Raw genomic sequence first — 23,433 nt, forward strand, 5'->3', positions numbered from 1 at the left:
CGGGAGGCTGAAGGCAGTCCGATCTTTGTGAGTTCGAGGCCAGCCTGGGCTACCGAGCGAGATCCAGGAAAGGCACAAAGCTACACAGAGAAACCCTGTCTCGAAAAACCAAAAAAAAAAAAAAAAAAAAAAAAAAAGAATTTAAAGAAAAGAAAAAAAAAACTTCAACAAGAGAGCAAGAGATAATTTAACACCCATGTTTACAGGAGCATTATTTGCAACAGCAAAAAGATGAAAGCAATTTAAGTGTCTATGGATGAATAGGTGTGGTAGATTCACTTAATGGCAAAGTATTCAACCTTAGAAGAAATTCTTGAAACATGCTACAACATAGATCAACTCTAAGGACATAATGTTAACACTGTGAGTGTATTTTAACACTAGTAAACTGTACATTTAAGTGTTCAGATGATAAATGTAATGGTATGTATATTTTACTACAGTTGAAAAAAAAAAAGTCACCAGGCAGTGGTGGGGCACGCCTTTGATCCCAATACTTGGGAGAGAGGCAGGTGGATCTCAGTAAGTTCAAGGACAGCCTGGTCTACAGAGCTAAGTTCAGAACAGCCAAAGCCATTACACAGTGAAACCCTGTCTCAAAAAACCAAAAACCAAAAAAGAAAAGGAAAAAAAGGTCTAGCTGAGGGTGGTGATACACATCTTGAATATTGGCATTAAGGTGTCTATCATTATGTATAGTAATAATTTAATTTAAAATTTTTTCTTTTTATATTTTAGTTAAATATATTTTGTGTTGTAATAGCATAAAATTTCACTTTTTTGTATTTATTTACTTATTTCTGTGCATACCATGGCACATTTGTGGAGGTCAGAGACAACATGTGGGAGCCAGTTCTCTCCTTCTACCATGTAGAAGGCTGGAGACTGAACTCAGGTCACTAGGCTTGGTGGTAAGCCCCTTTACCTACTGAGCTATCTCACTAGCTTACCTGTGTATTTTTTATGATTTCACTGATAATTTTTAAGTGCATATTGACAAAAGATACGAAAAAGGCAGGCCAATTATTCCCATTTGATAGATCAGGAAAGATTCAAAAATGTAAATATTAGGTGAAGGTCAAAGGTTAGATAAACAGCAGAGCTAGAAATATGATGTCCTCAGAAGAGTATTTTTTAGTTGTTTTTGTTGTTGTTTTTAACTATGTGAGGGGGGAAGAGAGGACAGAGGAAATTATGCAAATACAGTTCTCTTACATGAAATTCTCAAAAACATTTTTAAGTTAAAAAACAACAGCAAATTTAAGACAAATGAATAATGCAGTCCTTTACTGTAGTTCCATACACACTGAATAAAAATGTTTATCTTCTGAAATATGCAAATAAACAAATAAATAAATGTAATTTGTAAAATACAAAAGCGGAAAAATTAGAAGGGATAGGATTATCCATAGGTTGAAGTTTGTATAGCTTTGGGTGGTAGGTACATGGAAGTTTATACTACAATTCTGCCTATTTATATTTATCCTAAATTCTCTATGATAAAATGTGTTTAAGAATAGGAAGAGAGAAAGGTCATTTCCTTTTTATTCTTAATCTTTTTACTATCCTATTTGCACAAGTAAGGAAATCAAGGTTGAAGGAGATTAAACATAGAGTCCAAAGTCAAAGTTAGCTCTTTTAGTAGACTTCATTTTTTAAAGCAGTTTAACTGATTTAGAAGTTTAGAGATTTTCCATGACATTTATCAACATATTCTAAGTCTATGTTGGAATGCTAATACCCTGCACCTTTGTTACAATTGGACCCAGAGTAGTAAGTCATTAAGAAGTCACAGTTAGGGCTGGTGTGGAGGCGCACACCTTTAACTCCAGCACTTAAAGGCAGAGGCAAGATCTCCGAGTTTGAGGCCAGTCTGGTCTACAAAGCAAGTTCTGGGACAACGAAGGCTACACAGAAAAAAGAAAGAAAGAAAGAAAGAAAGGAGGGAGGGAGGGAGGGAGGGAAGGAGGGAGGGAGGGAGGGTCGGTCCAGAATCTTATCTCTAAAATCCATTCTTTTCATATTTGTCATATTCCACCTAACATATTCTCCTTGATTTTATCTTGCCTCGTACTTTTCATTCAATCTGAGAAAAACCAAAATTTTGTTTCCTGAGTAAGTAATTAACAGAATTCTAGAGTGATTAATGGACAAAACAGTTCTATCAGTAACAAATTGTACTTTCAAGGAAGTATTTATTCACTTTTTTTTCTTCTTCTTTTTTTTTTTGGTTTTTCAACTCTTTTATGTGTTAGGATTATAGAATTCACCACCATGTCAGACCTATAGTTTTTTTTTTTAAAGATTTATTTATTTATTATGTATACAGAAGAGGGTGTCAGATCTAGATCTCATTACAGGTGGTTAATTAGACACCATGTGGTTGCTGGGAATTAAACTCAGGACCTCTGGAAGAGCAGTCAGTGCTCTTAACCTCTGAGCTATCTCTCCAGCCCCCCAGAATAATAGTTTTATGTAGAGGTTAGGATAATACTATTATAAAATATTATTTTCATATTAATTTATATTTTTGCTCTTAAAAACAGTATGTACTTATTATTCTATAGTCAAAAAAAACATGTCTTTGTTTCAGAAAAGTAAATGTATTAAGTTCATCTTCAAATTTAACATAATGAAATGCCTGTGACTTTATACCTTTGAGCTCATATGACTAACTAGTACACATTAGTAAGGAACTTCTAGTAAGATCCTATTTGCTAACTCCAAATTCCATTTATTTATTCATAAACTCATCCAAACAGTCAGCAGTTATAGTCATACTGCCTACACCTAAATAATCTCCTATACAATATTAAATCTGTTAGGGCCTCAGATATTAATATAGGGAAGAATCTTTTAAGGAATTGTCTCTCTTGAAAATAAAAACAAACATTAAGTAGCCCACTTTGCAATCTATTCATTAACTATTTTTAAAATTCAAATAAATATTATGCATAACTTATGCTATTAAAAGATTTAGAAATCAGCGAGAATAGAGTATCAAAAATAGTATTAAATAAAAATAAAATTGAAAATAGTATACATTTATGTGAGATTTTTCTAGCAAATTTTCTCCTAAAAATAAAAAAAATCTAAAAATGTCTTTTATTCATGTTTATATTCTATAAATATCTTCTGATTTCCCGAAAATTTGGCAATTATAAAATGAATAAAAGTGTTTGATATAAAATACTTCCAGATTATTTTATTAAACTGATATTCCAGACAAAAGTGTAAACCAAACCACAAAATCAACATAAATATAAACTAATTATATGCAAAAATAAACTAATATACATCAATACCAACTTATTAAGCAAACTTTGCCCAAAAAAATAAAAGGAGGCAGCACCTATTTATCTTTTCATTAATTTTAACTGTTTGTTAATCAAACTACAAAACTCCACATTTACAATATAAGAGAAAGCATTAATTGTGTGACTCTCAATAGTCTTTTTTTTTTTTTAAGGCATTAGCTAGCCAAAGAAAGTCATTAATATTAACATAGATAATGCAGAAAACCACAGAAACTCCAAATACAGAAAGGCTGTTCATGTATCCTAACAGCATAATCATTATGGCTAGAAAACACACAATATTCTTTCTCACATCTGCTTTGTTAATGAGCCAAGAATGAGGGTCTATGAGTATCCCAGACAACTGGATTAGAAAGTAGGAATGTCTGGTAAGTGCTGTTTATCCCAACACTCTTTTGACTAAACAGGTCTAGAAAAGGAGTCAGTTGCAAATAAATTATCTTTTTAGTTTTACTTTCCTGAAAACAGAACTATCACTTTGGTCTTTTTTCCCTCATATATTAACTACTTAAAACAAATTACCCTTTAAGATTTGAGTGTTGTAAAAGAATGTTTTGTTAGATTAGCAAAAACACTGACTTCAGTCTGTCTTTCAGGTAAAGTATTTTAGGAATTTAGAAACCAAATGAAACTAGATGTCTGTATTATAAAGTAAAATAATTTTCAAGTAGAATCCAAGAGCTAAAGACAATTTGGAAAGAATTTCTTCTAAGCTAGGGTTTTTCCATATACAAGAGAGAACTCTTCCAGGAACTATTTATTCCCTTTACAAGGCCCCAGGCCTCTTTGCATACTGTCAGGACAGCCCTACAGAACCAAAAAAACACAGTATTCCCAGTGAGAAACATATCTAATATATATTAATACCAACTTATTAGGCAAAATTTGCCCAAAGAATAAAAAGAAAAAGCATCTATTTATCTTTTTATTCATTTTAGCTTTTTTTTTTTTTTTTTTTAAACAGCAGCTTTATTATAGTTGACTAGTTTCTAACTTTTAAAAGTAAAAATTGGTTGTATCATAATGACGGGCTCATGGTTGCTTTTAAATATCCCAATTTGTTTATAAAACTACACGCTAAGGTTAAATTTGTTTTATTTCGTTTTCACCTGTTCTTTAAAGTCTTGAAAGTTTTTGAGACGGGGCCTTGTTGTATAGTCCTGCCTGGCCTGAAACTCATTATGCAGACTAGGCTGTGGCAAACTCAGACAGCCTGACTCCGCCCTCCCAGTGCTGGGTTAAAGCGGCTTGTCACCACATGGGGCCCTAAATTCCTTCAGAGGAAAAGACCCTATTCAAAGCACAGTATATGCATATATAAAAATGTTAACGTATAACTATTTTCCATGTTATAAAAATAACTTCTTTAAAAGAAGAAAAACGATGCTTCTAATCTCTTTTAATATTCTCTCAGGGTCACCCTATCATTGATAGAACAATTAAATTCTAAAACAATAATCAAAATAACCTTGCAATTCTTTTTTTTTTTTTTTTTTTTTTTTGTAATTCCAGCCGCCAGTCTTAAATACTAAAATGTTATAATAGCCATTTCAGGACAGCACGAACAAAATTTTAAGTGATGATACAGTAGGAAAAAAACTTATAGTATTTCCAGATTCACAACTGCCACACAGCGGGGCAATATGTCATTTTTTCCCTCAAAACAAATCGTAAGTATAACCTTTCATATAACAATAAACACTTCCTAAAGTGACAGCTTGTTTTAAATACAAAACTGAGAATCTGATGGCACTGTGTATATTAGTTATTTTGAATCCAAACTCTCTCAACTTCCTCTTCCAGTCCTTCCTTTGATTTTGAGACAGGGCCTCACTATATCGCCCAGGCCGGCTTCATAGTCACAGTTCTCCTTTCTCAGCCTTCCAGTGCTGAGAGACAGGAGCACCCCATCATCACAGCCTCTGAGTCTCATTCTTGATTCAGTTCTAGCTTCCTTTACATCCAGCTTTTGTTCTTGAAATTTAGTCTCAAAGGAGTTTTGCTTTTCCTGCACTTTATTTATTTATTTAGTATGTATGTGCATGTGTACCACCATGCCTATATCTGTGTATGTATTGATGGGACAACTTTTAGGAATCAGTTCTCTCCTTCCACCATGTGAGACCTGGCTGGATCAACCTTGGTGGCAAGTTCTTTTACCTTTATCCACTGAGCCAGACATCTTGCTGGCTTCCAACTGACTCAAGAAAAATTTTTATTAATAAAGAGATACAGGGTTCTAGGATGACTACGTTCAGAGAAGAATTAAAAGTTTAACTTAAGGAGGCTGGAGTGAGGGCTCAGCAGTTAAGAGAACCCCTTGCTTTTGCAGAGGACCCAGGTTCAGCTCCCAGCATCCACAATCAGCTGCTCACTACACCTGAAGCCTGATTCATACATACATGCAGTGAAACACTCATAAGGTAAAAAGTAAGTAACTTTTTAAAACGAAAGTTTAACTAAGATTTTCCCCCTTTTTGCACGATTATATAAAACTACCAGCCATGACAAATCAACTTATATATTAGTAACTTATGATAAAAATAGATGCCTTCCCTCGGTAGGCGGTTTCCCCACCAGTGGTGGGGACGGAATTCAGAGTATGTACTTCCAGGCTCCCCATAAGTTACTAGAGAATACTTAAATTTAAGTATAATTTCTTTCTGAACAACAGCTGGATTTTACCTAAAAATATAAACTAGAGTACTAAATTTCAAAAAAATAAGTAGCATTTAAATAACCATTTCCTGATTTTCCTGTTCATATTATATATATAAAACAAAGCACAGTTGTTTTAGACCAGAAATTTAGCTCAATTGTAATTAGACCAGGAAAATAGTCTCATCAGAAGTACCCTTAAGCAATTATAGACATGAATGCTAAATTATGGCATTTTTTTTTTCTTGTTGTTAAATCAACATTTAGATGGTATGGTAGTTTGAATGAAAATGGCCCCATGTGCTCATTGGGAATGGCACTACTGGGAGGCGTGGCCTTGTTGGAGGAAGTGTGTCACTGGGGGCGGGCTTTGAGGTTTCAGATGCTCAAGCCAGGCCCAGTGTCTCAGTTCTTTTCCTTCTGCTGATCGAGATGTAGAACTTTTATCCCTGATCCAGCACCATGCCTGGCTGTGTGCCACCATGCTTCCTGCCATGACGATAATGGACTAAACCTTTGAAACTGTAAGCCATCCCCAGTTAAGTGTTTTCCTTTATAAGAGTTGCCATGGTCATGGTCTCGTCACAGCAATAAAAACCCTAACTAAGGCATGTGGTATTAAATTAGTGAGCTGTATAATAAAAACTGAAAACATCCGCTACAAATATAGGCACAGTGGCACACATCTTTTTTTTTTTTTTTTTTTTCAGAGCTGAGGACTGAACCCAGGGCCTTGAGCTTGCTAGGCAAGCACTCTACCACTGAGCTAAATCCTCAACGCCTCTTTTTTTTTTTTTTTTTAAGATTTATTTATTTATTTTGTATGCAGTGTTCTGTCTGCATGTATTCCTGCAGGCCAGAAGAGGACACCAGATCTCATTACAGATGATTGTGAGCCACCATGTGGGTGCTGGGAATTGAACTCAGGACCTCTGAAAGAGCAGCCAGTGCTCTGAACTGCTGAGGCATCTCTCCCGTCCCCAATCTACACAATGAAACCTATTTTCAAAAATAGAGTAAACCCTTGTAATATTTCATGTGAATAGGAAAGGAAGGATAAATATTTTTAGTGAGGAATGCTCCATCATGAAACTATGACTTGATATTTGTATTTAATGTGCTCTATTGAACTAAATAAATTTAAGATTTCTATGTATCCATATAACAAACAATCCATCAGTGATTCCTGTGAATCTCCAAACAAAAGAAAAACAGAATCTGAGAGCCAAAAATTTCAGTACTAACCTAATAGACTATTATAGAATGTCTATATCTAAATTTTTAATATAAGATTTATTTTATTGTTTTATGTATATGAAAGTTTTGCCTGCATGCATGTATGTACCATATGCATGCCTGATGCCCTCAGATGTCAGGAGAGGGCATCAGATCCCTTGGGACTGGAGCTACAATTTTAAGCTACCACATGGTGCTAGAAATCAAACCTGGATCCTCTGTGAGAGCAACAAGTGCTCTTAATTGCTGAGCCAACTCTTCAGCCCATATATCTAAAAATTTTTAAATCAAAATATGCACCTGTCAAATTCTGAATTTAAAACCTAGTTGTCCATTTTCCTAAGTATGCTTTCAATTTCACATTCACTATAACAACTACATAAAAGATACAAGAACAAAAAAAAAATCTTTTTTTTTTTTTTGAAACAGGGTCTTACTATGTAGTCCTGGCTGGCCTGGAACGCACTATGTAGCCCAGACTAGCCTTAAAGGTGTGCGCCATAACTCCTAGCCAAAAGAACCATTTTTGATGGTAACAATGTTGATCCTGATACTAGACAACAGTCAATCACACATAAACTTTATTGAAGAATGAATTTTATGGCCAAGCATGGTTGATAAAACTGTTTTGTTTTAATTTTAGTTTGTTTGTTTGTTGAGACTGAGCCTCACTATGTAGCCCTGGCTGGCCTGGAACTCTCTATGTAGACCAGGATGGCCTCCAACTCACAGAGATTTAATTATCTCTGCCTCCTGAGTGCTGGGACCAAAGATGTGACCCGCCATACCAAGTTAGTTGATAAATCTTAACTATACCCTACCCTGGTGTGAAGATACATCAATTGTTTTATATTTTATCAAAATAACATCCAAAAAAGAAAAGGTAAAATTTATTTTCTGAGTCATGCTTCACTAGTTATATCAGCCGATTAAGTGGTCTGATATCACAAGTGCTTTCTAGGGTGTTGTCAATATTTTCATGTGAAAACCCAAACGGGGAAAAACTTAATATCTTCAAAAGTTTTAGGTAGATGATTAACAAAATGTTTGATTTGATATTTAGTTTTTCAAATTGGACAATAGGGTAGCTTTGTAAAAATCAGATCACTGGAAAAAATCAGATATCTTATAAAGTAAGAACAGTACAAATAAAATTTAAGAACAAGGAAAAGACAGACTGGAAATACACAAATTGATAATAGGAGTCTAAAAACTTGACAGTCTAGACAAATTTTGTGATGGATGGTGGTGGCACAGCTAGGTGGGTCTCTGTGAGTTCCAGGCCAGCCTGGTCTACAGAGTGAGTTCCAGGACAGGCACCAAAACTACACAGAGAAACCCTGTCTCGAAAAGAAAAAAAATTGCTTTTTAAAAAATAGGTAGAGGAGAAAAAATGGAACATAGAAGGAAAAATGGCAGAAACTGAGTAGAAAGAAATTTCGTGTAATAAAGGAAATGCCTTTTTATATCCATTTGACAATCATGTCACTAGTTTCTTTTACATTCGTTTTTCTTATATTTGGGGACCTTTCAAATTGGTAAGGCGAGCTATGAAATTCAGGATAATAGTAATAAGTAATAGTAATAAGACAATCCCCAAAATATTGTGGAAACTACGTTACTGATCTTGGGGAGAGGGGAACTTTGAAATTGAGGAAACAAGAGTGATTACTTGGTAGGCAAGCCGTTATGTAACACCTATTTCATGTTGTTGTATCAGTTACTTCAGAATCACTGGCTCCTTTTTCCTTCTCAAAGACAAGTCCTGTCCAGGCTGGCTTCCTTTCTCAAGGCTGCCATTTTTCTCTCAAGAGACGAAACTGTTTTCCTAAATCCCGGCTTCCAGGGTCCACGACAACTGCTGCTGTGAGGGGCAGAAACTCGGGGGAAAGAGTGTCAGCATTCTGAAGATCTGCCTTCTCACAGAAGCAGTGATCCAGGCCGAGAGGGCATCTCCCAGCTCCTCGGAAACCACACAGCACACTGCCCCAAACACTGAGAATCCGGGGATGCAAGATATGCCATCTGACGTTGCCCCGGCACCAATTTCAAACTTCAGCCCCTCGGTTACCTCAGCATCCTCAAAGTACTTTTAAGAGGCAGAGGAGGATGGCGACTGACTGGCTGTCCAGCCTACATGGGACACACGACCCCGTTAGCAGAGGAATAAGCGCAGCCTTTCTATTTCCAGCTGGAATTACAAAAGCAAGGGCAAGCTCCTCTCTACCCTCTGGGGAGAAGCACTCTAGGGGGGATGACATCGCCGAGATCGACCCAAACTTAAACCCCACCCTGGTAGCTTTTGCCAACTCGGTGACCCCAGGAGAGTAGCTGCGGGGCTGTGGAGAAGCCCCGGGCGTAGGGCCCGAAAACCAGCTACTCCCTCAACGACGCACACTGACAGCACGTCCCGTGGACGGAGCAAGGATGCTCAGGGGCCAACCGCGGGGTAACGACCCCACCCGCCCCGTCCAGCAGCCCCGACTCACCTGCGGAGCCGATTTCCATTCATGGAGCTGGGGGGAGTGCTTCCCGAGAGAACGGTGCCGCCGCTGAGGCCAGGAAGGGACGCCCTCCGACAGCTCGGGGCAGGAGAGCCACGGTCTGGAGAGAGCCCGCCGCTGGGCGAGAACAGAGAGAGGCGTGGGGCGAGGACGCTGAAGCCCGGTCCGGAACTGGCGTCGCCCGCAGCCGCTGACGCGTGCACCGCTCCCCGACCCGCCGGCCGCCGCCAGCGCCGCCGCCGCTCGCAATCCCCGCTCGCCCCCGGAAGCCCGCCCGCGTCAGTTCCGCTCCCCCGGATCGTGCCGGCTCGCAAGGTCCGCAACTCGCCTCCAGCCGGATCCGTGCGGGGACAACATCCACGCAGGCTCGGCCAGCGCGGGGAGGACTCCGGGGAGGTGTGGGCGGGCGGGCGAGCGGGGGCCCGGCCGGGGTGGAGCCGTGAGCCTGCGGCCGCCCTGCACCCGCTGTGCCTGACGGTGACAATCCCGAGCCCGAGGCCAGCCTCCCTCCCGCTGTGACAGCCTCCGGGGCGGGCGGGGATCAGCCGGGACAGCTGCCTGAGGCGACGTCGCTGCCAGCCCTGAGGAGCTTACCTGAGGGACAGCCTACCTGAGAGTGGCCGGTGACCATGCAAGGACATCGTCCCTCCTAGCTGGGAGCTCGTGCACTAGGCGGTAACCACGAGAGATTTCGCCAAGTACACAAGGTTGCTTTAACAACCTATTTTTGAGATGGTTTAAAAAAAAAAAAAAAAAAAAGTTCAATATAGTTTTAAAACAGATGATTGAGAAACGGGACATTGCATGAGTATATAGAAGGAATTATTTCTATGTTTAAACACTCTCCTAATCCCCTTGACGAACCTAACCGAAACTTTCTGGCGTTAAAACAACCTGGTTAAGGAGCCCGGGTCTTTTTCCTCGGGGGCTCCCCAAGACTGTTTTACAACTAAACTGGTCAGGTGCTTTTCTGCTGAATTGGGTTCCCTTGGCCAGGAATTCTCCCCTTCTCATTCCATGACAAACCTGCACGAGTCATCTCCAGTAGCCTTTCCTGGACACCGATCTAAGGTGGGCGACCCGGCTAATCTTCCCTAGGTAACCTTTCTCCCCATCTGTAGGTTGTGGACTACTTTATGACCTGCCTGCAACCCATCAGAATGTAATCTAAACCGGAGACTAGATCCAGAACATTATCACGCAAGCAGTACATCCTTTAAAAAAATACTTGCCATAGTGAAACCAGATACTATTTTATGCAGGCTGAGCAATGATTCATTATTTTCCTTGTGTCCCAATGAATCAGTAATGTTTTGACTTTATATATATATATATATATATATATATATATATATATATATATATATATATATAAAATACTTTTGGAAAGAAATTTAATTTTCACTATCCATTCCCTCCCCATTATGTGGGCTTTTGGACTAGTCGCTTTATCTCTTTGGGCTTCAGTTTCCTCATCAGAATTGAAAGACCAACAAGTACAATGCATAGTAAGCACAGAAAAACCCTCCCAAATGCTAATAATGAAAATATTTACTGGGGTTACAATTTAGAAGCGCTTGATGGGTGTGCTTATTCTATAGTAAATGGAGGGGACTCAAGCCCCATCTGATACACCAATTCTGCTTCACTCTCTTCTTCCTGTTGACTGAAAACACCCTCCAAATGTTAAAATATCAAATCACCAGATGAATCAGCACATCTTAAAAGTCAATCCGTATCTCAATAGCATGATCTAAGCCTGAGGAGTAAATCCCAAACTTGTGAAAGGACCTATCATATCCTCACCTCTTGATTCTGGAACTAGTTCCCTAAATGAATGCAAGCTTATCTAGCTTCTTCCAGAAAACATGATGTGGTCACAAACTGAGTGGTTTTTGTTTATTTTGAATGTGTATGGGTGTTTGGTCTGCATATAACTCTATACATGTGGGTGTCTGGTGCTCATGGAGGCCAGAAAAGAGTGTCAGATCTTTGGGAGTGGACAGCTGTGAGCAGCCATGTGGATACGGGTAATCGAATCTGGGTCTTCTGGAACAGCAGCCAGTACTAACCACTGATCCATCTCTAGCACCAAGGCACTGTCTCTTTGAACACTGTCACAAGATTCAGGCTTTAGATTCAATAAAATCCAATAAATGTCTATGATGTGTTCCTGTCTACTTTCACTATTCAGATCCACACTTTTTTAGAGTAAACCCGTGGGAAAGGCTCCTAAGTTAAAATTTAAAGCAGGGAGGCAAAAAGGGCTTGGAGGTTCTTGTCAAGGCAAAGGTATGTTAGGCTCTGCTCTGACCAAATACCATTTTGAGGTAACATACTTCCAAAGAACACAAAGTTTGGGGTCTCTCCTTAACTGCCACAGCCTCAGCACCTAGAACAATTCTCATTGCTGACCTACAAGAGCATGTTAAGTTTAAAGGAAAAGAAGACTATTTGGATAGATGAGTGGAGGGATGGATGGATGGATGGGTGGGTGGATGGATGGATGGATGGATGAATGGATGGATGGATGGGTGGGTGGATGGGTGGGTGGATGGATGGAAGGATGGGTGGGTGGATGGAAGGATGGGTGGGTGGATGGAAGGATGGGTGGGTGGATGGATGGATGGGTGGGTGGGTGGATGGAAGGTGGGTGGATGGGTGGATGGATGGGTGGGTGGATGGATGGATGGATGGGTGGGTGGATGGGTGGGTGGATGGATGGATGGGTGGGTGGGTGGATGGAAGGATGGGTGGGTGGGTGGATGGATGGATGGGTGGGTGGGTGGAAGGATGGGTGGGTGGGTGGATGGATGGATGGATGGATGGATGGGTGGGTGGGTGGATGGAAGGATGGGTGGGTGGATGGATGGGTGGGTGGATGGAAGGATGGGTGGATGGATGGGTAGGTGGGTGGATGGATGGGTGGGTGGATGGAAGGATGGGTGGGTGAGCTTCAAGGACAGGGCTCAAGAAGCAGGCTTTATTCCTGATGGCACTGATTGTTCTCAGAAGAACTATATAATACAAAGTCTCAGATGCAGGGAAGTCAGTGCCCCCTGAGCACTGAGCACCTCAGCAGCCACCAGACAATGAAAGTTTTCTTTAACTACTATGCAAAAAGCATGAACTAGGAAAGTAAAAAAGCCAATAAATTTAACTTTAAATTAATAAATTGGACGTGAAAATGGAAAATTTTTCCTATTCAAAATGAAAAGGCAAGCCATGAATTAGGAAAAATTGATATATATACACTTACACACATATATGTATATATGATATATAGACACATATATGTATATATGATATACAACAAATAACTTGATTTTATAAGCTTTTATAACTCACTGAGATAATCCAAATTTAAAATGAGTAACATATAAGAACAACTTAACAAAGCTATCAGGCTAGCAAAGAGGTACATGGATACATGCTAGACACCAGAGCAAAGCACAATGAAATACCAAATACTCAGTGCACTTAAAGGATAGAGTGCCCAACTACCTACTTTAATAAGTAGTAAGACCTTGTGGCTTAGGAGTGAGACTCAGGGACCGAGAGTGCTCACTTTCTTCCCAAATGCCACTCTTATTCTACTGTCCTTAGCACGTCTATCCTCTACTTCCCATGTTAGGTAAGACAATCACTAGAAGATGATAGCCTCTTCCAGTAGTTTCTGCGATCAAGACTTGGCACTTGCAGCGAACACAACATAAAGCTTGGGCTTTCGGAAGACACAGAGCCATGACTGAAGGCTGTCTGCTCCTCACCATAAACCAAGGTATCCACCCAATAGTCCTTCCCTGCTCCTTCTTGTTAGACATAACTAACCTTCCTAATCCTTGTGATTCAAAGGGTAACTCCCACGTAAGTCACATAAGGGATCATTTTTGCTTTGCCAGAGGCATGAGAAAATGAACCACTGTGTCATGGAGCCTGAATGGCTAGGGCATCCAGGGCAAGAGTTCCTTGTTTTAGAATGAAACACTTGAGAGGGGTGGGGAAATAAGTTCTTCTAACTTCTGTTAGAATTTTTTTTTGTTGTTATTTCCTTCCTGGAATTACAGTAGCCATCCTGAGACCATTCTATGAGCCAACACTACAAAGGATAGCAGAGCAAAAAATAAATAAAAAGCAGCCATGTTCTCTGGTGTTATGTAGCCACTTAACCAACCTAAATCAGAACTTCCTGCCATGTGAAGGTATTTTCCTTATCTATGTAATTCAGTTTCGTAAGATGCAGCTGACGGCAACTGATGAAAATGATTACTATGAAGATGCAGTATAGAATACCATATAAGGGTTGGGGATTTAGCTCAGTGGTAGAGCAAGCAAGGCTCTGAGTTCGATCCTCAGCTAAAAACAAACAAACAAACAAAAAACCATATAAAACATGTGTCACATGCCCCTCCATTTGCAGGTCATTCTTATGAACAGTCCAAAGAAAGACCTTTCCCAGACCTCACTAGTTCTATGTTCCTCTTAAGAAAAAAGCCGCCTGCTCTGAAGAAACCCCTAAAGACACGCCAGGTCACAGCGAGTCTGCTGCAGTTCAGAACAAGATGACAGTGTGCTCCTAACAGGTAAAGCCACAAAGGCTTAAAAAGTTTTGCTGTTATTTCCTAGGGAAAGTAGTTGCTGGTCATAAGTGAAGAAGTTCCAAATACACCCCATTCTTCAGCAATCCCACTTTTCCAGCTTCTCCCTCCTGATGTGGCTGCTTTGAAGGATCGCTTCTTTCATATCCTCTGTGTATCTTTCCAAATTTATGAGCCTTCCAAAGGCTACAGCCAAGAGGGCCTGAAAAATGAGGAACCAATTAATATTCTGATTCAACATTATTGAAGTAAGCCAGGAGGTGGTGGCGCACGCCTTTAATTCCTGCACCCAGGAGGCAGAGGCAGGCAGATCTCTGAGTTTGCAGCCTGTGTGATCAGGGTGAGTTCCAGACAGCCAGGGCTACACAGAGAAACCATGTCTCAAACAAAAACCCAAAAGATTACTGAAGTAATACAGACAGCAGCCCGGGGAAGTTTGGTTGAGGTTTAAAACTTCTAAGCACTGTTTTTCCCTGTTAACTTTAACCTCCAAACCCATAAGGTTCTAGGGTCTAAGGCAAGAGGTACCCACAACGTCCATCTTTACTTTGCCTTAGGGTATATGCTAAATCGTATTTTTTATAATAAGGCAGAGGGAAAGCTGAGCAACCAGTGCTTAAAAAAGGGTATCTAAAGATACACAACAAACTTTCAATCAAAACTTGGGGCTCCAGGACCAGTTCACAAAAGTTTGATAAGCAACCAACTGCCAAACTGTGAAGTCTTCCAAAATGGAAAAGCAAAAAACAACCGCCCCAAAACACCCTTTTGTGTCTTCTTCGTGATCATAAATTTATCTTATTTCAGCCAGGAATATGTTGTTCAAGCTCAACCAACCTTGAAGCTTTGCTGTAGAAAGGGTCACTGTGTCTAGGTGGCTGTATCCCACAGGAACCTGACAGGTGATCACCACAGGCTTAGTGTTGTAATTTGCAAAGTCCTAACGTTTGGCCTCCAGAGGACTGGTAGACCTATTATATGTACACTGTCTGCCAGTGATGATTCCTCACTGGGTACTCTGCCAGAACCCTTCTCTGAACCATCTCCCCCAGTGTTCAGAAATCACAATGCTCTAGTAGTACCAGGGAAGATGCCAGACCATACAAGCTTGACAACTATGCCACCAGTGTACAAAACCAAGGAATGAGTGCAGTTGGGAGTGAAAGTGTTTGGAAAGATAACACCCTGACACAAAGATGTCTTTTTCTACTCTGCCTAGCTGAAGATGCGGGAACATTATGCTTTGGCTTACCTAAAGGTTCAGGATTGTTGGTTTTTTTTTTTTTTTTTTTTTTTTTTTTTTAGGCAGGGTCTTACTATGTAGCTCTGACCTGGAGCTCACCATCTAGACCAAGCTGGCCTGTGAGCCTGAGGTCACCTGTCTCCCAAATGCTGAGGCTAAAAGTGTGCTCCACCACTCCTATCTCAATACCACTTCTTGATTTTCCCCTCCATACTCATGATCTCTGGCTCATTTCACTCATTCTCAAATATAGCTTTCCTGGTATCTATTATCCAGAGATGACAGAATAGAATGTAGTTTGTTCCTAGGGGTTCACAGTCCTGGAGAAGACAAGTAGAGCAAGCTAGGTTCTGTCTGGTGCACCAGCACACAATCTGTGACACTGGTTAGGGACAAAATTAGGATTTATGTTTCTCCTAAGAACAAGAGGAATTTGAAAGTGGTGGTGGTGGTATCTGATGGACAGCTTGGAAGTCCTAACCTCAGACTTTCCTTTTCCGCCAATACTCATTTTTTGAGTACTAGAGAACGACCAGTTAGATTGTGAGATCCAATAGGGGTAGGGTGATAACAGGTGCCAGGGTGCTGCGACTCCCTTTGTCTTTTTTCCCCTTTATTAAGCCAGCCCGAAAATGTATCTAGTGGTAACTTGACTGTCACCTCATTCCCGTCCTCCCGTCCACAAGGCCACTTTATTTCCCAGGCTGTCCCCTTGCGTCTGGAGCTCTAGCTCCCTTCTACCCAGTGCGACTCCAGCACATCTAACAGCAGTCCCCTATTCTGCCTAAGCAATTTGGGGTGTGTTTATGGAAACTTTGTTCCTAACTGAAATCTCAAAATCTAAGGCTGGCTGGCAGGGTGCTGTGGGCTTCAAATTCCAGTACACAGGAGGTAGAGCTTGGAAGGCTGTGAGGTTGAGGGGCACCAGGGATACGTAACAAGACCCTCAAAGAAAACTTTGTAGACCAGGCTAACTATCTTTCATCAGAAGTACCAAGTTCCTTCTATAGTCTCACCGATCCCATCTTGATAAGAATGTCTCAGTATACTCATGTTCAAGTAGAAACATAAGCTCTAGATTCTCCTACTAGATTCTCCCATCAGTCATGATGTCCTACTATTTTACGTCCTGCTTCTCAAATGTGCCCTTACCTTTCCATCTGCAGTGCTACAGCTTTGGGCCAGCTACTTGTAATCTTTTGTACGGGAAGACTTTGTGACCAGTGGTCCCCCCAAGAAACTTCAAAGACATCCTGTTTTTACCAGTTTGAATTGTACCTATCTTCTTCAACAATACTTCTGGCACAGAGTTTTGCATGTTTGTGAAATGAAGAATGCACAGAGACCCCGTGAGGTATGATTGCATGACAATCTATTATTCCATCCTAAAGCCTATGGGAGATGTAATTAATCCCAACAGTTTATTTTGCTGGTAGGAAAAGAAAAAAGCCAGAGACTGAACTTTAGAAATAAAAGCCACGGTTGTCTTTATAAAACACAGAATTGTGCTGCTGCTGTTGCTTGCTTGAGAAGGAACTGTACATTACAGCTGCTGGGGTAACTTCACAATGGACGGGACAAGGTACAGCTCAAAGCAGGACACGGACACAAGGTCTCAATGGGAAACGTCGCAAACAAGTGCAGCCGTGGGGCTCCAGGACTTCCCCATCCATGCTGGACTCGAGAGGAATAAAAAGTTTAGAAAATAAAGTGAAACCCAGAGTAGTCACACATGCCCCCCACATGGCTGCTAAGTGCAACTTCACACACCAATCAGGTTGGACTGTGTGCACAGGAAGTCATTTCCTTTTTCCTTATTGCTATGACACCAGAGGACTCGGTGCATTGAGACACATTGTCTTTACTTACACGATTCTTGGAGACTTTCTGATTTCCCTTTTAAAGGAAGGAAATCTGCCTTCCTTACATTATTCTGTTTTGTTTTGAGCCCATTCTTTCCATTCCCTTTCCTGGGCTATCGTACAGCAGCCAGAGGTTCTAAGTCAGTAGGAGCAGAGTAAGGGGAGAGCACCAACCCAGCCTCTCTCCTGGCTCAGGGAGAAGGCAAGTCCTAGTAAGTGGGGAGAAAGAAAACCAGAGAATCCCTCTTTCCCAGTCTGCTTAGAAGGCCAAGTAGCAAAGACTGCCTTGCGTATCCCTGCCATGACCCCTGCCCGAGGAAGGCATCTGAACTACCATCCTGGGTTATCCAAAGCCCAGGAAATTAGAAAACAAAACAAAACCTTTCCTGACATAAATTTCCAAAACTGCCTTTTGGCTAGGTGAGAGGTGACTCTTCTACCCTGAAAGGGAAGAAACTTCATCCTCCTTTGTGATGCCTGATGCCAGGTCTGCAACACCGAGCAGCTGACATTCCATGGGCCAGCAAAGAAAACCATGTCCCTGGCATCATTCCCACAATTCTGGTTAAAAAAGGAAACTGTCCAAAAACATTGCTGCTCAGCCCAAGAGGAGGCCACAGAGAAACGCTGCTGCAGTTGAGAGCTAGATTTTTTAGAGTAGTCCATACTTTGAGGTTAGTTATGTTCAACTTTAGTCATAGTCCAAGCATAAGCTCCCAATCACAGTAGCTCCAGGCCCATCCCAGGTGGCAGGCGCTAGCACCTCAACCCATGTTCACACTGGACTGAATACGAAGCAGCACCCTCCTTTACCACCTCTTCTCCAAACACCCTCCATTCTCTTTTCACTCTTCTTCTAAATCCACCCTCCAGCCGGCTAGTCTTTAATACCCAAGCAGTTCAACTCTAGGACATTCTCAGCAAAGAGAGGCCCCAGGTGGTGAGAAAGAGAAGCAGAGCTAGAAACGAGAGCAATCAGTTCCACAGAATGGAGAGGCGTTGAAACTGCCAGAAACCCTACTGATTTTGTCGGTTGGACAGGCCTGCTGATCTGTAAGCTTGAGGACAGTGCAACCCAGGGTTAACACCCTGGGCACGAGAAACAGGTTTTTGGTCTTCTGTAGTCAATGAGCAAAGCCTGACCTTGCCAACTAACAGTGGGATCATTGCAGCCATGCAGAGAATTCATTATCACACAGGCAGACAGGCAGGCAGGCCAGCCAGCAAGCAAGCTGAGTGAAGAGGGAAAAGGAAGCCAGGGAAAGCCAGAAGAGGAAAAGGGAAGCCAACAGAGGGGTGAGGGAAAAGGAGAAAGAGATCGAAGGTGAAGCTGGACTGACTCCTCCCAGTGCTTCCGTGGAGCTTGGCACCACGCACCACTCAAACCAAACCCAAGTGAGCTGACCTGTGCGGCAACATTACTTTTAATGCGTGCACACTGCCTTTGAATGAGGAGAACCCACATGGTCCAGAGCAGTTAAATCTGAAGGATTTGTTTTGTTTTGTAATCACAGCAAGAAGTTGTATTACCCACATTACTTTTCTCGATTTTCCTTTTTATTTTTTTCTGAGACATGGTTTTGCTATGTAGTACACCCTGGCCTGGAATTCACTGAGCAGCCCAGGCTGACCCTGAACTTGCCAATCTTCTGCTTCAGCCTTATTGCTGAGATTATAGAATTACAGACATGGGCCACCATGCCCAGTGTTCTCTTGCTTTTATTTCTTGAATGGCACATAAATACCAAAGGACTAAAACTGCTTTCCAATCCCTAGCTTGAAACCCAACTGGAGAGTGAGGCAAAGACAAAAGGAAAGAACAAAAACTTGTTGCTGGAGTTGTGGCAGCCACCTGTTCCCTATGGGCATCTGCAAATGCTGGTGAATGACTGGACCCTCCGGGAATAGTGTCCTTATCCAAGCCCCCAAATGTACCCCAGTTGACAGCACACGTCTGTGGAGAGCTCCCTCCCCTAAGGGTGACGGGACAAGAAGTAGACTGTATATGAAGGCGATGGACAGGGCAGATGGAGTGTTGGCGTCACTCTCTTTAGGCACTTGTGTAAGGAATGTAGGCTCTCCAGTGAGCTGCCTCTTCCCAGAGCCCTCTGTTCTGTTCTTCAGCTGGGCTTGTGCCCATGGGGCACTTCATACTGTAGCCAGCAGGAAAAAAAGTACAGGAGGAACTACTCAACAGTCCTGGGCTTTTCCATAAGGAATGTTCGTGCTACCTTTTGGGTAGTTCCTAAACCATGCAGCCAGCCACGACTGAACCTGGACTGTTTGCATAGCAAACCTGGGTCTGTACAAGGCCTACTGGAGAGAGGTTTTGACTCCACAGGCCAGGATTTAGACCTTCCTTTCAACAGCTGGCCTCTAAGCCTGGGCGAGATCTAAAATATCATGGCTTCATCACCAGAGTAGGGCAAACCTAAGCTCAGGCTCCTTAGAAGGGGACTCTGTACACCAAGGTTCAAATTCCCCATCCCAAGCAGTGGTGCAGGAAGAAAAGGACAGTCAAGGAAAGAGGGCGCCTTGCTTCAAGGTCAGCAAGGACAAAGCTAGAACCCACTTCTTTTCCAGTCCTGCAAACCAGCTGAACCCCAGTATCTCGAGAGAGGAGGAGAAAAAGAAAAGCCTATGCCACCCACTCACATGCCCTAGTGGGAAATAGGAAAAATTCATTTGTGTAAACAGAAGCAACAGGGAGCAGCAAAATTCTCCAGCCTGTCCAGAGGACATGCTGGAACCTCCGTTAGTCAAAGGATCAAAGGACAGTCCAGTCCAGAGACGGGGAAGATTCACTTACAGGAGAGTGCAGGGTGGGGCAGTGGAGGGCACTGAGGCAAGAAAAAGGTACTGTCTACAGAGAGGGAGGGCAGAGGCTGAGCCCCGCCTTAGGGAGACAACCACCCCCTACTTAGCCAGGCCAGAATACAAGTCAGGGCCACAGTTCCTTCTGATGGCTCCATGTTTCTGGGATGCAAACTCATCCAGTATGAGAGGGATTTCCAGATTTTGGCAATAGACTCAAGTTATGGTATAAAAATAACATTTAGATTTCTGTTTTCTTATTTTAGTCCTAAAGATCTTGTGTTATGAGACACCCCAGTTAAGAAATATTGAAACAAAAGAGACTTGATCATCAGGGAAAAGAAGCCAAGCATGAGAAATGCTACCACAGTAACTCTAGACCTGGCAGGGTGGGGGTGGGGGGCCAAGGAAAAGAGGGAGCTAAAGGGCAAAGGCCAAGGGCCAGTCATCTCAGCAGCTCGGAGACTTGTCACGTCTGAAAGTGCAAATGTCAATGGATTTTAACCATCTTGAGGTTGTGACCTTTTCTAAAAGCTCAATGAATATGGAAGTCAATTCCTTCAAATGAAAGACAGCTGGCACCCTAGCGGGAGGCTTGCTGGCGTTGGGATATTTCTTCCCTCCCTCCTGACCTCCTCTCCCCCCACACCCCGTCCCACCAAGAAAGGTACAAAAGGTTGCAGTTGTGCAGCATTACCGTTACAGGGAAGGCACTGTTACCCACCAGCGGGCGGAAGGAAGACAGGGTCGTGTCACTTCAGAGCTAAGTGCCATAGTGCCGTAAGTGTTACTAGGGGCTGGGTGTCTGTCAGGGAAGAGGCATATGGGGTAGAAAACATGGAGAGGAATAATTGGGGGGTGGGGGAGTGGCAGCTGGGGAGGAGCAACCCAAACCATTAGCATTAAAAATCTCCCTACAAACTGGATTCTGAACCCATGAAAACATCTAGTATCCTAAAATATTGATCTGAGTCTGTTTTCATTTTTCTTCTTAAACAAATCTAGACCTTTTCTGATTAAGGCTCCTAAAAATTCCTTCCCTCCTCCCACCCGCTTTCTCAAGCCCCTCACCCTCTCATCTAGAATTATCAAACCCAAACATACCAGCATTTGACCACAGGACTGCAGAGCCGACCCTAGCAAGCTGTCAAGCATGAGTCTTTAGCACTGTGAGTAGTCACACGAGACAAGTGTGTGTATGGTGGGCACTAACGCTGCCCCTTTTGGTCCAGTGGGGTCAGATGTAACACGATGGGGGTGGGGGGACATGAGGTTGCTATCAGATTTCTGGCTGGTAGTCTGTCTTGCTGGTCCTCTTCCCACCCTTAGATCCCCTCTGCAGATAGAAACAAGGTCTCCCATACAACTCCCGACCCCACCTCCCTCTTCCTTGCTTCCTCTGGATTTGGGTGGTACAGCTCCCAGGGCTTGGAAAGCTTTCTTCTATCCAGTGAGGTAACAGCGTTCTGCCTTCAAGCGAAGTACATGGTGCGTAGAGTATCCTGGTGAACCTGCACAGCTTTGGCCAGGGCCTGGGGGTCTCGCCCATTGCTCTGCCCCGATATGTGGCTCCCCTCTCCACTGAAAAAGAAAAATATGAAAAGTCCTTCCTGGTAAACTGAACTGCTGCTAATTCCCCCACCCATCCCTACAGCGCCAATTCACATACCAAATTAAGAGAAAACACCAACCCAGGTTTAGGTAGGATAACATTCACTTCCTTCTACCAACAAATGTCGAAAGGGTCGGCATGAGAGGCTGAAGCAAGAAGAAAGCAGCCAGCCTTTACCTGTCATGCTCCTTGTCTACCAGGTGGTATCGTGCCCGGAAAGCCACCAAGCGGGCATAGTAGGCAGGTGCTGGGATAGAGACAGAACGTGTGCATCGTACGTAAGTGTGGCACAGCTGGTATGTCAAGATCTGGAGTTCATCTGCTGTGAACCGGTTGTCATCCCAAAGGACGTAATAATGGGATGGTCGGCTGGTACCCTAGGGAAAAAAGGGAAGTGGTCCACGATTGGGCAAAGGGGATGGTCGCTTACAAAAGAACAGTACGGATTAAGAATGTGGCTAGGCTGGATGACCATACCCTAGCCCCCATGAAGACACAGACATAAAAGTATTATACAGCAACCTGCAGGTATCCTAGAGGCTTACAAACAACAGTTCCGCTTTTAATGGACACGGCTGTAAGACACAGTCTAGATGCAGTAGGGATAGCCAACTAAGCCTTGACCCAACAAAACCCCAGGACGTGGCCCAGCTACCTGGATGCCTGCATGGCTGCACAGATAGAAGTCAAACTCGAACGGGTGGGTGATGTTGGTGTCCACCGTGGTCCCAGCGGGAATGTTCCCACTCTTCCCAATCTGTAGAGACAAAGCCACCAAGATCCCAAGACCTGCCCGGCCCCGACCAGGGCCTTAACTGGACTCTACTCTTTCTCTCCCAGAATTCCAAAGACAAAGAAGTTTCTATTCCCGCAGGGAACTAGGTCTTGAGACAATAGGCTTCCAAAGTCAAGTGTCTGAACCCTGGTTTTGCTATTCACTAGCAAGTCATCTAACCTTTCTGAGGTTAAACGGAGACACTAACAGTACCTGCCTCACAGAGCTGCTGTGAGGCAGACTCCTTGGACAGGGTCTGGCACATGGGAGAAGTTCAATAAATGGTAGTTCCCTTTCCCATCTCTGGGAGCTGGCATATATATATAAAATCTAGGCCAGGGAGCTAGGAGGAGGAGAGGAAGTATAAGGGAAGGAGAGGAGGAGGAGGCACTAAGGGAAAGAAAGTGGTAGAGGATGGGCCACAGAGCCATGGGAGGATACACAGGAAAAACCACTAAATTCCCAGACGTTCTCTCAAGACTTCTCTCTCAAAATAAAGGGGACAGGAGGAGGGTATTGGTGGCCTCAACATTTCTTCACTCACTCGCTCATTCTTGTCTGCACAAAACAGGCGGGTGTGATGGCGTTTCTGCACCACAATGTAAGTGATCCCAGGCTGGTAGTCTTTTTCCAGTTTGATGCAGGCATCTCGAATGGCAAGCAGCTCATAATGAAGGATCTAGGCACAAGGTAAAGAGGCAGAAAAGGACACATGGTCCTTGGTGAGTTCAAAGGCACCACTGAACTAAAAACATTACAACTTGTATATGGCTTTTTGCACATAAGCTTCATAAACTGATGCTCAACAATTAGA

At 42.6% G+C, this 23,433-nt stretch overlaps 2 protein-coding genes and 1 long non-coding RNA gene across 4 annotated transcripts in view; 1 reads left to right on the forward strand and 2 right to left on the reverse strand.

The window, feature by feature from the left end:
* Positions 1-9,942, reverse strand: part of Ago3 (argonaute RISC catalytic component 3) — a 105,933-nt gene extending 95,991 nt beyond the window's left edge. Inside the window, exon 1 of the mRNA XM_036179369.1 lies at positions 9,701-9,942. Within this exon, the coding sequence (XP_036035262.1) occupies positions 9,701-9,719 (19 nt within the window). The 5' untranslated portion in view covers positions 9,720-9,942. The remainder of the gene's footprint in view (positions 1-9,700) is intronic.
* A 3,414-nt stretch (positions 9,943-13,356) lies between these two features.
* On the forward strand, positions 13,357-17,085 carry LOC118578888. The gene is made up of 3 exons (XR_004944299.1): positions 13,357-13,496; positions 14,203-14,298; positions 16,723-17,085. It is a non-coding gene; the product is annotated as an uncharacterized LOC118578888 (long non-coding RNA).
* A 4,327-nt stretch (positions 17,086-21,412) lies between these two features.
* LOC118577737 (protein argonaute-1) overlaps positions 21,413-23,433 on the reverse strand; it is a 30,996-nt gene continuing 28,975 nt past the window's right edge. For both annotated transcript variants that reach the window (XM_036178365.1, XM_036178366.1), the window contains 4 exons: positions 23,164-23,298; positions 22,500-22,601; positions 22,022-22,221; positions 21,413-21,813 (listed from right to left, as the gene is read on the reverse strand). In XM_036178365.1, the coding sequence (XP_036034258.1) occupies positions 21,705-21,813; positions 22,022-22,221; positions 22,500-22,601; positions 23,164-23,298 (546 nt within the window). In that variant the 3' untranslated portion in view covers positions 21,413-21,704. The remainder of the gene's footprint in view (positions 21,814-22,021; positions 22,222-22,499; positions 22,602-23,163; positions 23,299-23,433) is intronic.

The sequence above is a fragment of the Onychomys torridus genome, chromosome 2 (assembly GCF_903995425.1).
Source record: "Onychomys torridus chromosome 2, mOncTor1.1, whole genome shotgun sequence".
Taxonomy (NCBI): Eukaryota; Metazoa; Chordata; class Mammalia; order Rodentia; family Cricetidae; genus Onychomys; species Onychomys torridus.